Here is a 13,861-nt window from a genome sequence, read left to right as displayed (position 1 = left end):
AAGGGAGATTAGGTTCATTTTACATGGAAGGTGATGCAGTTTCTAGGAGGTGACACACACTAGTTAAGCAGGACATTTGGGGCAGCATTTCCTGTGTATTATTCCCAAACGTCCCCGTTTCCATGAACACAAGGACACAGGCTGAGATGATTGTTCCAAAGAGGAAAAGGTGAAATATCCAAAGGATGGAATAGACCTCAAGGTGGCTCCTACCAGAGGGAAGGGAAAATGGAAAATGCTTCTAGAGCAGGAAGGAGAAGCTAGAGAGATGGCTGTCTGTGTTCTCCCTCTCTGGGTTGAATCCGAGGGTGTGGGAGAAGGTGGGTAAGTAAGCTGACTGTCCTAGAAACACCCAGATAATTTCTGGGGAATTCCAGATGGGGAAGGATTTTCTCTACTTCTTAGAATTAGCCCAGGAAAATCACAAGCCCCATAGAAAGGCCCTGAGAGATAGAAGAGAAATGGCGGTGGGAGTTATTTGGGCCAGTGGGCCTGAGACGCCCCCTCATCCCTGTAGCCCACATCCAGCCTGCATCTTTATCCAGGAGCTCCTGTCTCCCTGAGGGAAATTAGAGGTGCTGAGGAAACAGTGCCCTGGAGGAAGCCTAGGCTGGAAAGACAAAGTTACAGAAAAGAGCAGCTTCATAAGTACAGACCAGGGTAACGCCAGTACTATGGCGGACGAGCTGCGCCTCTGGGTACCACTGCAGGGTGCATGGGGCATGGGGACCCATGCAAAGTTCAGCCTTCAGTCTCCCCAATGCTCACCACAATGCAGGGTGACAGTCTGACTTCTGAGAACTTGGGTCACATTGGAGAGAAGGACAAGAGGAGGAAGCAGAATTCAGAACTGGCTAAATTTAACCTCTGAAGTCATTATGGGAATACAGCTGAAACAGTATTTTATCCAGACAAAACTGGTTTATCTATCTGTGGAAAAGGGGCTGAAGACAAAGATGATGCAGTTGTGGTATATAAAGTTACATTTTCTGCTGCAGCGTGTAATTTCAAACCAGTCTGCTAGACAAAACAGGGGCAGGACAAATGTTCACTGCTGTCCTGGCAAAGAGAGAGGACCAAGACTTTTTGAGTGGGGTGGCAGAAGATGACAAATCAGAAGCCCAAGGGTACTGAGAGGCGGTCAGAGGGTTTGGCACCTCTGTCTTGGGAAAACTGAGGTGAAGAGGTGCTGAGATAAAGGCCAGAACATTATAAGAGGCACCTTTTACCCACCTCCTACTTTTTCCAGGGCTTCTTGGAAGTAGGCTTGAACCTGAATATTATTTTACCTTCATTCATACTTTTACTTTACTAAGCACTTCTACATTCTTTTTAAAAATTTAATTCTTCCAATTTATGACTTGATCATTCATTCAAACAAACAGTAATAATTAAGCATCTTCTCCATCTGAGGCAAGAAAACAGAAGACCAGGCTTCTGTTCTCAAAGGGACTCGGTATAAAGGAGAAGAAACGTATGATTGCAGTGCTACTTAAAGTTTGGACATCAAAAGTCCACAGTGAGCCAGGAGGGGCCCTTGTACTGTGTGGGGCTTAGGGTCAGCTGCAAAGATGGGGTGATGCCTGAGCTGGGTCTTGGAGGAGGCCCTGGATTGTCAGGTGCAAAGGGAAGGTCATTTCAGGTAGGTAGAAGGCAGCTCGAGTGCAGCCACAGAGGCTTGGATAGGGATGGCCTGGCAGGCAGGAGAGCTGTCCAGCTGTTATGGAACAGGGTGTGGGCAGGACTTGGAGAGCTAGAGAAGCTGGCTGGGTTCCACCGAGGCCTGAAGTGTTGCCAGGTCAGTTCTGTTTTCTGGGGAGCTCCACCAGAGGGCAGGCAGGGCTGCTTTTCAAGGGCTTGGTTGTTTTAGTAAAACTGCATGTAGAAAAGTGCCCAGATGTCCAACTGGTAACACTTATTACTATTAGTGATTTGTAACAGTAATGGGAACATACAGATCTATTGTCTTAATCAGGATATTCACTCTGGGGGGAAACTAGTCACCGTTCCTGGCTGTGAGATGGGGCAAATGCCTCTCAGCTTTGCATCCTTTTCTGCAAAAACATTAGCCTCAAAGAGATATTATTGAATAAGAAAACACATGTAGAGGTGGTTTGCATCAAGTCTGGTTGACAGATGCTTAGAAAATGTTAACTGAATACTAGTGAGTATCACTTATCATGAAACACATTAAGCACCTTAACCTGTACTTCTGCTCACCAAGTACTTCCACCTGCTTTATTTAATTTGCTTCTCCCAGCGACTCTGAGATAATTGCCTGGAGAGCAGGTAGGAAGACTGGTAAAAGGAGATTTGGGGACCATCTGCATATTGCATTTTTGGTTAGTAGATTCTCCAAATCTACTTTCTGAACCCTGGGAGTCACATGGGAGTTAAAACAATATTGTCAGATAAAGCTATGTATCCATTGATTATCAAGTTGTGAATAGGAGAGGTGTTCCTCTTCCGTGCACCTCAGTTTCTGTTGTCTCTTCCCCCTCTCTTTATAACGGTCTGTGCTTTCATTTTCATAATGAAAATAATGGAAAATGAATCAATTTATCTCCTTTTGGTAGCATTATGGAGAAAATCAGAATGGGCAAAAGCTATTTAAAAATATTTTAAAAGGCTTTGAATACTTCTGGACAAAATAGTTTAAAAATAGATTATGTTAACCAAATCACTGCGAGGTGGAAGTTATAACCTCTGCAGCACTTAAAAAAAAACCAAGGAAATAGAGCATTTAGCTTGGAGAAGGTCAGATTCACAGGGAGGGACACAGCAGCTACTAATTACCACCTGTGTGCATACCAAATGGAAAGGGATTTAGATTTATTTTGCAGACCAAGGGATAAAAAGGCGACTGATGGATGAAAGCCTCATAAAGAGCTGAGGTCAGTGTTAAAAGGAAATACTGAGAGCTGGCTAAAGACTAAGGCAGTCAGATAGTATTGAGTTTCCTAGGCCTGGAGGTGTTCAACAGTGGCCGATTATTATAGAAAGATTATTACACCAGAAGGATGGTTAAATAGGGTGACTTTTGCAGTTCCTGCCAACTCTTATATTCGAGATCCTCTAACATATTCTGTAGGTAGACCACAGCACTAGATGAAGTATATTACATGACCATTGTTAGAAACTAATCTTATATGGGCTTATTTAGGCTCCTCTAAACTTAGGAAAAAATAACTAAAACCATCATCTTCCATAGCAATGGCCTACGAAGTGGCATGAGCTCTTTGCTTCCACTGCCTTAGGCCTGGGATACCTCCATGTGCCAGTCTTGGGGACCAATTCTACCCTAAGTTGGGGGCCCAAGGGATGCAAGGACATTCATCAGTAGCAGATGGGGTTCAACATCAAGACAACTTTTCTACCAGCCCGACCCTAACCTAGAGCCACTGCATTAAGAGTTCTACAGAGATTTAATTATCACAGCAATCCCACTGCAAAGGTACCATTATTGTCTTGGTGTTACAGATTAAAAAAACCCGAGGTTCAGGGAAAGTAAACAACTGTCTGGAGGTCATGTAGTTAAAACTGGACAACTGTGTTTCACTGCCTCTACCCTGTAAGTGCCAAACCCTCCCTTCCTAGAGACTGGCGTCTGGCTCCCCAGCTGCCCGTGACAGTTTTCCTGGGGCTGATGGGCTGCCCATGCGCCCGAGCCCCGCATTTCAAGCTTCCTCTGGTGGCCAGGCCTGGCTCGTTCTGCACTTCAGGCTCCCAGAACTCCTTGCCTACGCCTCGGGGCATTCTCCTCAGTCAGCACACCTCTCCTAAGGTCTCCCCATGCAGGGGGCCTGAGACAGAGCCCTGCCCTCCCCAAAAGCGCAGTGCCTGGCTGCTCCCATCTCCAAACCCTCAGGATACTATTACGGCTCTTCTTTCTCCCACTGCCACCTCTGGCTTGGTCCTCTGAGCTTGGGACCTGGGAGAACATTTACTATCTGAGTCCCAGCAACTTTGCTTGTCCACAACCGACGGCTCTGTTAGAGTGGGCTTTTTAGGGGGGCTTTCTGTAGGACTTCAAAGAAGCTTAGCACATGAAGAGGATCAGCCAGAGGAATGATGATAGGCCAACCTCAGCTCTGGGTAAACAGAATCAGATCTTTGCCACTCTAGAAAATATTATTTTAACCAGGCATGGTGGTGCATGCCTGTGATCCCAGCACTGAGGAGACTGAGGCAAGAGGATTCTCATGAGTTCGATGCCAGCCTGAACTACATGATGAAGTCCTATCTCAAAAAACCAAAAATAAAAAAGAAAATATTGTTTTAATAAGGTAGCTGAACTGAGTTGGGAAAAAACATATGTCAAGGCATTTGGATGACAGAAAAACCTGACTAAATGGACAGGTAGTGATTAAAAGGTCTGACAACTCTGCTTGGTGAGTACACCCAGAAAGAAATGGAAGTGAGTTTTGACAGTGACCATGGATGTCAAGGATCTCTGTGACTCTTAACTTCTTAACACACCCTGGAAGGAAAATCTTTTCAAACTTTAAATCAAGAACATCGTTGTTCCAATGTCTGACTGTGGCTCGCTTTGTGATTATGATTCCACAGCATAAAGTACAAAAATGGTCTCCATTAATTCTCCATTACAGAGTTACAGGGAAAGTCATTCCTACCACATTTCAGATTCTCTACAGCCTGAATCAAATGTCAGCTGAGTAATTTCAGTGTGACTTTATGAACGTCCTGTCACAGAATACCCTAAAATGTCAGGATCCCAAAACATGGTGGTACAAAATTACAAATTAGATTCACCTATAAACATTAAGAAATGAAACCAGGCAAATATCCTTGTCTTTATTTGGTGAATTCAAGAATTTTCTGTTAACAATTCAACGTCAGCAGAGATTTCAGAACAGAACTGGCCGGACAGTGTGCAGGCCATTTTAATGGAAACTTTTAATTACACTTCTTTTTAAAAAATTTCCTTATAATTTGCAACCAAGTCAGATAGGACTGTTATCACTTTTGTCATTATTTGTATTTTTAATTTTTTTCTTCTGGCACTCAGGACCTTGAGCTTGCAAGGCAGGTGTGATGCCACTGAGCTAAATCCCTGGCCCTTGTATTTTTAAATATTTATGGTATGCGTGACGTTATGTGTTTTGTCAAAGCAGAATTAAGCCAGAAGAGTTTATACTTTTAGAGAAGGCAGGACTTGAACTGGATTGACCTGGCTAGGTAACAGCTTCTAAATATAAACTCATAGCAGATAGGAAAATTGTTTATGATTTGAGAGCACAATCAGGTGAGTGTGCTCTGTGAAAAGGAAATGTTCCATTACTTTTTTCCCCCAGGTAATTCTTATTTTATAAAAAAAATGCCTTCCCTGAATAGTAGTCTTTTTAGAGTTGGACTCTTACCTTTAAAACAACTACATTAAACCAGGCATGGTGATGCAGGCCTATAATTCCAGCACACTAGGAGGATGAAGCAGGAGGATCACAAGTTCCAGCCCAGTGTGGCAATTTAGAATTTGTCTCAAAAAAAGAAAAAAAAGGCTGAGGTGTGAGATGTAGCTCAGTGCAAAGACCCGGGGTTCTATCCCCAGGCCAAGGGGGAAAAAAACCATCTTTGGAAGGACAAGTCATTCAGTCCTTAACCAGGTTATCTTCACCCATGGGCCGGTCATCCACTTTTAAGGTGGGGATAGCAGCTGCAGTGCGTTACAGTTACCACTGGGATGCTGGTTTATTTTTTACCTTCTTGGCTTCAGCATCTTTGTGTGAGTCGAGTTAGGATCAAATGGACATTATCTATGTAAATTTGAAATACCACCTCTTATATGAACTTTTTTGGGGGAGGGTAGTACTAGGGAGTCAACCCGGGGCCTCACTCATACTGGACAGCTGCTCTACCACCGGCTTTATCCCCCAAACTTCCATTTTGAACAAGGTCTTGCTGAGTTGCCCAGGCTAGACTCAAAACTTGCAAGCTTCTGCCTCAGGCTCCTGAGCAGCTGGAATTATAGGCGTGTCCCACTGTCCTGGACTCTGTGTGTGTGTGTGTGTGTGTGTGTGTTATAACAAATAATACCTGAAGCCTATGAATGATACAATCTGTTTCACAAATAGATTGGCTAAAGTGCCAGACATTAATTACTTTGGAAGAATGTACTGGTAAAGACTTGATAATCTTGACACTATCTCATGTCTAAGTTTATAGTGGTCTATTTGATAATGGCCTCAACATAAAATTTATAAGCAGCCAATTCCTTTAGTTAATTTTGGCAAAATGAAGTCTCTGATTCATAATCAATCAACAATTTCAAAATAAGGACTGACAAGAAAACACTAAACTCCTACCCCTAAATGTCAGGTTTGGCAGGTCTGACGGCGCAACTTTTTCTAAACTTCTTCTATTCCAAGAGTGTTTCTGAGGCCATCTAACACTAAGAAGATCTCTAAAATCCTAATAATATAGTCTTATAATCACAGCAGTGCCTGGCACATGATAAATGTTCAGGAAATATTGATTGAACATTAAATGAAACCATTTTCAAAACTTTAGGAGCTTGAAGAAATTGTCAGGCTTATCCTGCCCAGCCTCTTAATTCTCAGATAAAGTCCAAGAAAGATCAATTTGCTCTTGATTTTAAAACCACACAGCAAGTTATTATTTTGTTTTATTTGAGAGAAGGTCTCTCTAAGTCCTTAAATTGTTCAGTCTGGGCTCAAATTTGTGATCCTCCTGCCTCAGCCTCCCCAAGTGCTGGAATTTCAGGTGTGTGTCACCACTCTCAGCTCCAAAGACTCTTTCTTTCCTAAGGTTTCTTCTAAGTTTAGGCTTCTGAAGACCTAAGAAGGCTGTGGCCAAGAGCTCAGACCAACATAAAGGTTTCCATAGCTATTCATCATATAAATCTCTGATCAATTATCTGATCAATTACAGTGGGAACTTGCCTGGGAGGCATCACTAATAAGAAATCAGCTTGAGTTTTCTCTAAAAAAAAAAACCCTACCTTTATAATACTATTTATTGTTTTAATCTGAAATGTTTTGTTAAAAGCTAATTAGGGCAGAAGTAATTCCTATACACAAACAACTGATTTTACTGCCTTATTTGTGGAGGGCTCTTGATCCTTCATAAAGTGCTGCCTGAGTTATCTCCCTCCTTTTAGTATCAGTTAATTGATCTGCAGGCTGTTGGTAAAGGAAGTCTCGATCCAAGAGCTGAAGGTGCAGAACCCACTCATGATGCCAAGGGCACCAGCTCCTGCTAGGTTTGATGGAAGAGGTGGTGGGAGTGATACGGACAGCTAAGTTAGGTAGAAATATTGTAGGCAGTCAGGCAGAGCTAGGCCCTCGAGGGAGTCAGTGCAGAGAATGAGAACGCATTGAAACTATTGGGGCCGGGGATTTAGCTCAGAGGTTCTGCTGTTTGCCTCGAAAGCGCAAGGTCTGGAGTTCAATCCAGCACCCAAAAAACAAACAAACAAAAAACCAAAACTGTGGCTGATATCCATTGGTTGTCAGGCCTCAAGCTAAAGATGAAATGCCTATATATCTCTGAGGGATAAGCAAAAGCTTGAGTACCACCCTTTTGAGATCTATAAATAAACCATTATCTCATTAAAGATGGGCCATGTTTTTCCCACCCACTAAGACTAAGACTAAAGCTTCTAAGGATTATTGATCAAAGTTAATAATGTCATCCATGTATGCTTGCTACACGACTTGCTTCATCACTGGATCAATATTACCTAAGTGACTGTACTTGTCATCCTATTGGTTGATCACAGTTTTGTCCCACCTTGTACCCACCCCTTGATTTGCTCTATAAAACCCTATAAGTGGAATCTGCAGGAACCCATTTTCCAGGTCCCCTCCTGTCTCTCTCAGGAGCTGTCTCTCCCTTGATAAAATTTCCTACCCTTCACCTCTTCCTCAGAATTCATTCTTTGATTTTGGGAACACGAACTCCAGTGAGGAGATAAGGCAGCATATCAGCCGGCTGGGGACTGGGCAGGGCCTTGCCTCTATTTACCTATGTCCCAGGCCAGCCAACACTTCTTACTTCAGTGCAGCCATAATTTATTTGAACAGGAGGTGGCAGAATGTGTACTTGACCTCAGACTCCAAACACTCAAGATTCAACATTGTGATGTCAGCTCGCTTTTGTAGCCTTGCTGGTGACTCCAAAGCACAGAACAAGACAAACCTTTCAAAGATTAACTTTTCATGGCAGAGGCAAAAGGGTTTGAGGATGCCAGGAGCCGCTGGTTATCTCAGGCATGTGCTGCTAGGGGGCACCAGCCCTCCCTGCCTCACACCCTCGGCTGGAGCAGAGCTCACCAGCGCACATTACCTGCCTTGGTTGGTTGACTTTTGCTCCTGAAGACAACAGTAATCGGATGACATCCAAGTAACCTCCTTGGGCAGCTAGAAAGAGGGCAGTGGCTCCATCCTGGGAGGTAACAAATTAAGTGTTCAAAAATCGTGTCATGTTTAAGAGAAATTAAAAATGTAGATTCTAATATAATTTTCCATTTCCATCCCCTCTTAGGTTTCTATCCTTTTGTCAATTAAGAACTAAGTTTTAGATTTAAAAAAACAAACAAAAACCAAATACCTCAAACCTAGTTTGTGTGTTTTTATAAATTAGGAGTGACAGTGTCCTTTCACTTAACTCTTCTGTCTTTCATGCTCTCTTACCCCTGTCCCTCAGTGTGCAGTGTTCCCAAGTAGTAAAAGGCACAATGGCCTGGGTATGTGGCTCAGTGGTAGGGTACTTGCCTAATATGTACAAGCCCTGCTTTGATCCCCAGAACCGCAAAAAAAAAAAAAAAATTACAAATAGAAAAAAAGAAAGAAGCATGATGTGATTAGAAAAACTGCCCTAGAAGGAATGTCCAGGAAGTCTCTCTCTGCAGCTACCAACCATACCTATAAACCCAAAAGGCAATCTTCTATAAAGCCAAAGAAGTGCTACAGTTGTCTTGAGTTTTTCTTTTTAATGGGGGTCAATGCCTTCTGGGCATTTTTCTCTTGGGAACAGGTCACTTGGTGGTTTCAGCAATGTACTGGTCAGCTGAGAGCATTCATTCCCCCGGATGCTCACTTCATCCAAAAGCACAGCAAGCATCACTGTTTTTAGATGGTGCTAGAAAACCTGAGCACAGCCTAGTGGAAAACACCCACTAACTACTGTACTTCCCACAGGGAAGGCGGACCACAAGTAAAACACCTTTCCCTGCACATCCAACCTGGCGTGTCATGTGGAGGGTACTGGATTTCCGTGGGTGGCTCTTTCTAGTCAAGCTACACAAACATACACTAGTGTACACTCTCACATATACTTCACCTATACATAGCCAAAGAAAGAGCCAAAGCTTGCCTTGTGTTTCTTAGGCTTGGCCACATTCAGAACCACCTGTTGCTCAAGTGTGACCTTAGAGATCCCAGTTTGGTTGCTTGGAAATCGATATTTTTTGAAGTTCCCCAGATACTTCTAAAGGGTAGCCAGAGTTGAGAATCACTACTTGAGATCATTGTCAAGTCAGTCATTCCATGAGTACTGCTGCCCACTCAAAGAGGTTGTGGATTTTGCAGTACAGGGGCCAAGGCAAGTTGTTATGGACTTCAAAGGGCCTGTGATTTGTCAGAGTTAACTAGGTAAACCCTGGAAAGGATATTCAAATGAAAATGCTCATGCCCACACAGCTCATTTCCTGGCTATGAAAGCATAGTGCCCTAGGCATAGGGCTACTCTAGTTGTAGGATAGCCTAAAATGTGATTCCTAGATAATTTTAAGTAGAAATTCTTCCCCTTCTCTCCATGAAACTGTCAAGTTAGCTCATCTCTCCATTTGTAATTTTTTTTCCTACAAATTGGAAGAACATTTGCCATAAATCCCATGGAAGTACAGTGACAATTAAAAGAGCCCTTGGGCGACATTGCCAATTAGCTGCAAATAGACCCACAGTAGCTGTGGAAGCCTTTCAAAGGTCTACACTACAGTGTACATATGTTTCATGAGTCTTCATCCTTCAACCTCACTTTTTTCAAACACACTGATTTTTCCTCTTTGTGCTCTTCCTCACAAATAACTCTACAACAGGAGAGTATATTTTGGCTTTCAGCAAGTCCATATGCTGGGTTGTGTGGTTTGCCATACATACATATGAGTTCTAAAGACCTTAATTGCATAGGTGCTTGAAATGTCTCAGACATACAACAATAAAAAAAGATAGCAAAGATGGGTAAATGTTATATGGCTTCTTTATGGCAAAAGCTCATCTGGTCAACTAGGTCTTTTCTCCTGGATGTCTGAGATTCAAGTTCCACTGTTCATCAGAATGTTTTTCAAGTTGGCATTTCCAGCCTCAGTGTGATGAAGGAAAGAGTGTCCCCTGAAGGTCCCCATGAAACACACTCACGTAAAGGTGATCATGGATGTTGGCTCCATGCTTCAGCAAGGTCTCCACCACCTGCCTGTGCCCATACTGACTGGCAGCCAACAGGGCAGTGCCCCCATCCTATGGACATGAAAGTATAAACACGTTGGAGGGAGTGCAGACACGTATTTCACCAAGCAGATGCTCCTCATGGAGCCAGAACTTTGGAAGAGAATTTTCCCTAGCTGCCCTTGACCTCTCTATGTAGGCCATGGTGGTCTTGAGTTTGTAGCGATCCTCCTGACTCAGCCTCCCAAGTGCTGGGATTACAGGTGTGTGCCACCATTCATTCGGGGTCCATTTTAAGGACATGATTATGTTTTATACTTGGATGACTTGCTACAGATACTGATTCAGATACAGTTATTTCACCAAGTTATTGTGAGTTAGAAATTTCTCATACCAAATGCAAATCATCTATTTGCCTCTCATGGGGAAACAGAAAACAGAAAGACTGTACCAAGTCTTCTCATTTCCAACTTGGCTTCTCCAGTGGCTTCTGGACAGACACCCTTTTGAAAAACATTGGTTCCTTCCTCTGGTGCCACTGAGTTTAAGGTGCTTGTGTGGGGTAACACTCTGAGGCCACTGCTTTCAAGGGTCCAGATCTGCTTCCATCAGGAGATGGCAGGTAATGACAGCACATGCCGTGTGCCCTCTCTCTGTCCTACTCATTATTTTTCTCTGAGCATGTGTGAATTTGTCCAGGTCTCTTTTAAAAAAGTTTGGGCCCTAAAAGTAGTAGGGTATTGTAAAGTAGGTGTGCTCTGATGTGGAGTGGGCTATCTCACTCTTCCTTCTACTCGACTTTATCTCTGCAGCCTAAATTAGAATTAGCTCTCATGCCAACCACGTCACACTATTGGCTCATTGAGTTTGTGGTCAATGAAAATCATGAATGCTTTTATGCCTAGTGCTCCATTTTTGGAATACATAACAATGGAACAGAATACACATTTTTCTCTTCAAATTCTTGTTCCTTGACTTTTTCTAGGCGAAAATATATATAAATTTTGTGCAAAAAAATCTCAAAATTTGTGACTTCTGGTTTAAATGGGTTAGTGGTCTTTCTCAAGTGTACAGGGCATTATTTCTCCCTTTGTAGGATGGCTGGGTTTTTGGCTCTGTGGCCATGTAAGCTAATCTTAAATAATTCAGGAACATTAAATCTGGCTCAAAATTATGAATCATAAATATTACAGTGCGGTTTCTAAATTGGGAATGGTGTTTTTGTTCAACGAGAGCTCTCATTTCAGAGGGTTCAGTAGCTGTGGGATGGGCCCCAGAAATCTGCCTTTGACCAGTCATGTGGGGACATTAGAGTAAGCAGGTGGCCCCACCAGTCAAAAAACTGCAGGAAGAATTCTTGAGTTCATAGTGTAGGGAAAGGTGGGGGACAGGCAGGCAAAGGTAAAGGGCCTCAGTGAGGTTTCTGGCAAATAGAGTTAAACTCCTGCTCAAGACAGTAGCTAAGAAAAACAGAGCGCTGATAAGGCCTGGCTCACTTCATGCCAAGGTTCAATTCCCTCCCCTGCCCACCTCCAATTAAACACAAAAAGAAACAAAGTGGAGAGGGAGCTATATTATAGGGAAAAACTCACTTAGTACATAAAATACACACTAACACTAGACACACACACACATATATGTGTACATAGATATTTTGTTGTTTTCTCACCATATTCATACACTAAAATGTACATATGTCTCATTTTTGCTAACTTGTCCTTGAATGTGGGGCTCTACTTTTAAAATCTCACAAGATGAGCCCTTGGACAGACAGCACAAAGGGACCATAGAAGTGCTTACCCAAGAATGTGCATGTAGGCGATGGAAGGGACAATGGTCAAATCAGGGGTCTCAGAGCCCAAATAGCCAACCAAGTTATGACAACTCTCAAGGGGGACAGTTCCTTTCTTGCCATGTAATAAAAGGGGCTGAGAACAAAGACCCCCACCAATTCCGGCTCTGGACTCCCTACCTTCTTCCGACAAGGTAGCTATCTATCTCCTTATTTTTCTCCCTTTTTCCAATCAAGAGATTTTGTTTTTCCTTCTGAACTTATATCTCCAATTCTGTGATTGATGTAGGGGTTTTTTTGTTTTTTTTTTAACCCCAGATAAATATCTACCCTCATGAGAGGAAACAGTAGATAGGCAGCGGACATCCTGGGTGACAAAGAGCAGCTGGAGGAGGGCTCCCCAGGGGGTGGCCAGATAGTGGGGAAAGTGTTGAGCTGGGCCTTGAAGGGGGAAGCAGAGGACAGGGACTGAAAGCTGAGGTTGGTGGGGGCATCAAGCATCTGCTTCACAGCAGCAATGGGCACCACTGTTTCAGAGCTTTGTCCAATCACTTTTCCTAGCTTTTTGCCTAAAAAGGTAACAGAATAGTAAAAATAATTAGGAGAGAAGAATTTCTCTTATCATTAAAAACACAATTTTAGACTATAATTTTTATAGATTTAATCATAAAGAGAGGAATTGCTGAAATGAAATCCCTCCCCCCCGTTTTTTTTTGTACCGGGGATTGAATTCAGCACCTTGCGCTTGCAAGGCAGGCGGCAGCTCCACTGAGCTAAATCCCCAGCTCAGAAACAAAATCCATTTTTTTTTATTTTGTAGTGGGGATTGAACTTGGGACCTTGAGCTTGCAAGGAACAAAATCCATTTTGATGACAGGATAATATTAAAATTCACAGCCTCTTGACACTCTCTTCTTCCCAGAGAAGTGACACCTGTTTCTCGTAGGCACCTGCAGCTGACCTAATGGAAATGTGCCGCATTGCTTATCCTGGGCCCTGTGTTCTGTGGGTTTCTGGGACAGCAAAACTGGCTCCTGTACAAAGGCTCTAAGTCAGTATTAACTTGTTAACCAAGAGGACAGAAGCAGCCGTGGGGTAACACAAGATCTCATGGATTTAGCTCAGGAAGTTGAGATTTAGTTTCTTAAAGTTTTCTATTTTTACAGCCATCATTTTTATATTGAAAAATAAAATACTAACAAAATATATTTTATATTACTGTAAATTATACTCTATATTTGGAGGCAGGAACACTTTCCACCCACAGGGTTTAGAAAAGACAGAAACCCTGTATGAAATTCAGATTTACATAATAACATTTTAAACAGAAAAAAACAAAGCCTACCAAAAAGTCTCTTAACATCTAAATATCACATACAATAGATAAGAAAACCTAAAAGTTTCCAACTTGACAAATTTTCAAGAACTCTTTTTTTTAATGATTAGACCAGAAATAACCTGATGATTACAAAACTCTTAGGGAAGTTCACATTCTCCTATTATAAAACATTGTGTAAAATTATGAACACAAAGTCGATCTCTATGCCATCTTGGCTTTCTTCTCTATATGTCAAAAATGAAGTGGGAATGGTGGTACATGGCTGTAATCACAGTTACTCAGGAGGCTGAAGCAGGACGACCACTT

The 13,861-nt window shown here is 42.6% G+C and overlaps 1 protein-coding gene across 3 annotated transcripts in view; it reads right to left on the bottom strand.

The window, feature by feature from the left end:
- Positions 1-13,861, bottom strand: part of Ankrd29 (ankyrin repeat domain 29) — a 58,539-nt gene that overhangs the window by 11,654 nt on the left and 33,024 nt on the right. For all 3 annotated transcript variants that reach the window (XM_087194020.1, XM_004853150.3, XM_013075232.3), the window contains 2 exons: positions 10,398-10,496; positions 8,326-8,424 (listed from right to left, as the gene is read on the bottom strand). In XM_087194020.1, coding sequence (XP_087050146.1) covers positions 8,326-8,424; positions 10,398-10,496 — 198 coding nt within the window. The remainder of the gene's footprint in view (positions 1-8,325; positions 8,425-10,397; positions 10,497-13,861) is intronic.

Source organism: Heterocephalus glaber, unplaced genomic scaffold (assembly GCF_053883595.1).
Source record: "Heterocephalus glaber isolate CG9 unplaced genomic scaffold, H.glaber_assembly_v1.0 deba00000331, whole genome shotgun sequence".
Lineage (NCBI taxonomy): Eukaryota > Metazoa > Chordata > Mammalia > Rodentia > Bathyergidae > Heterocephalus > Heterocephalus glaber.
This window is presented reverse-complemented; position numbering and strand designations above follow the sequence as displayed.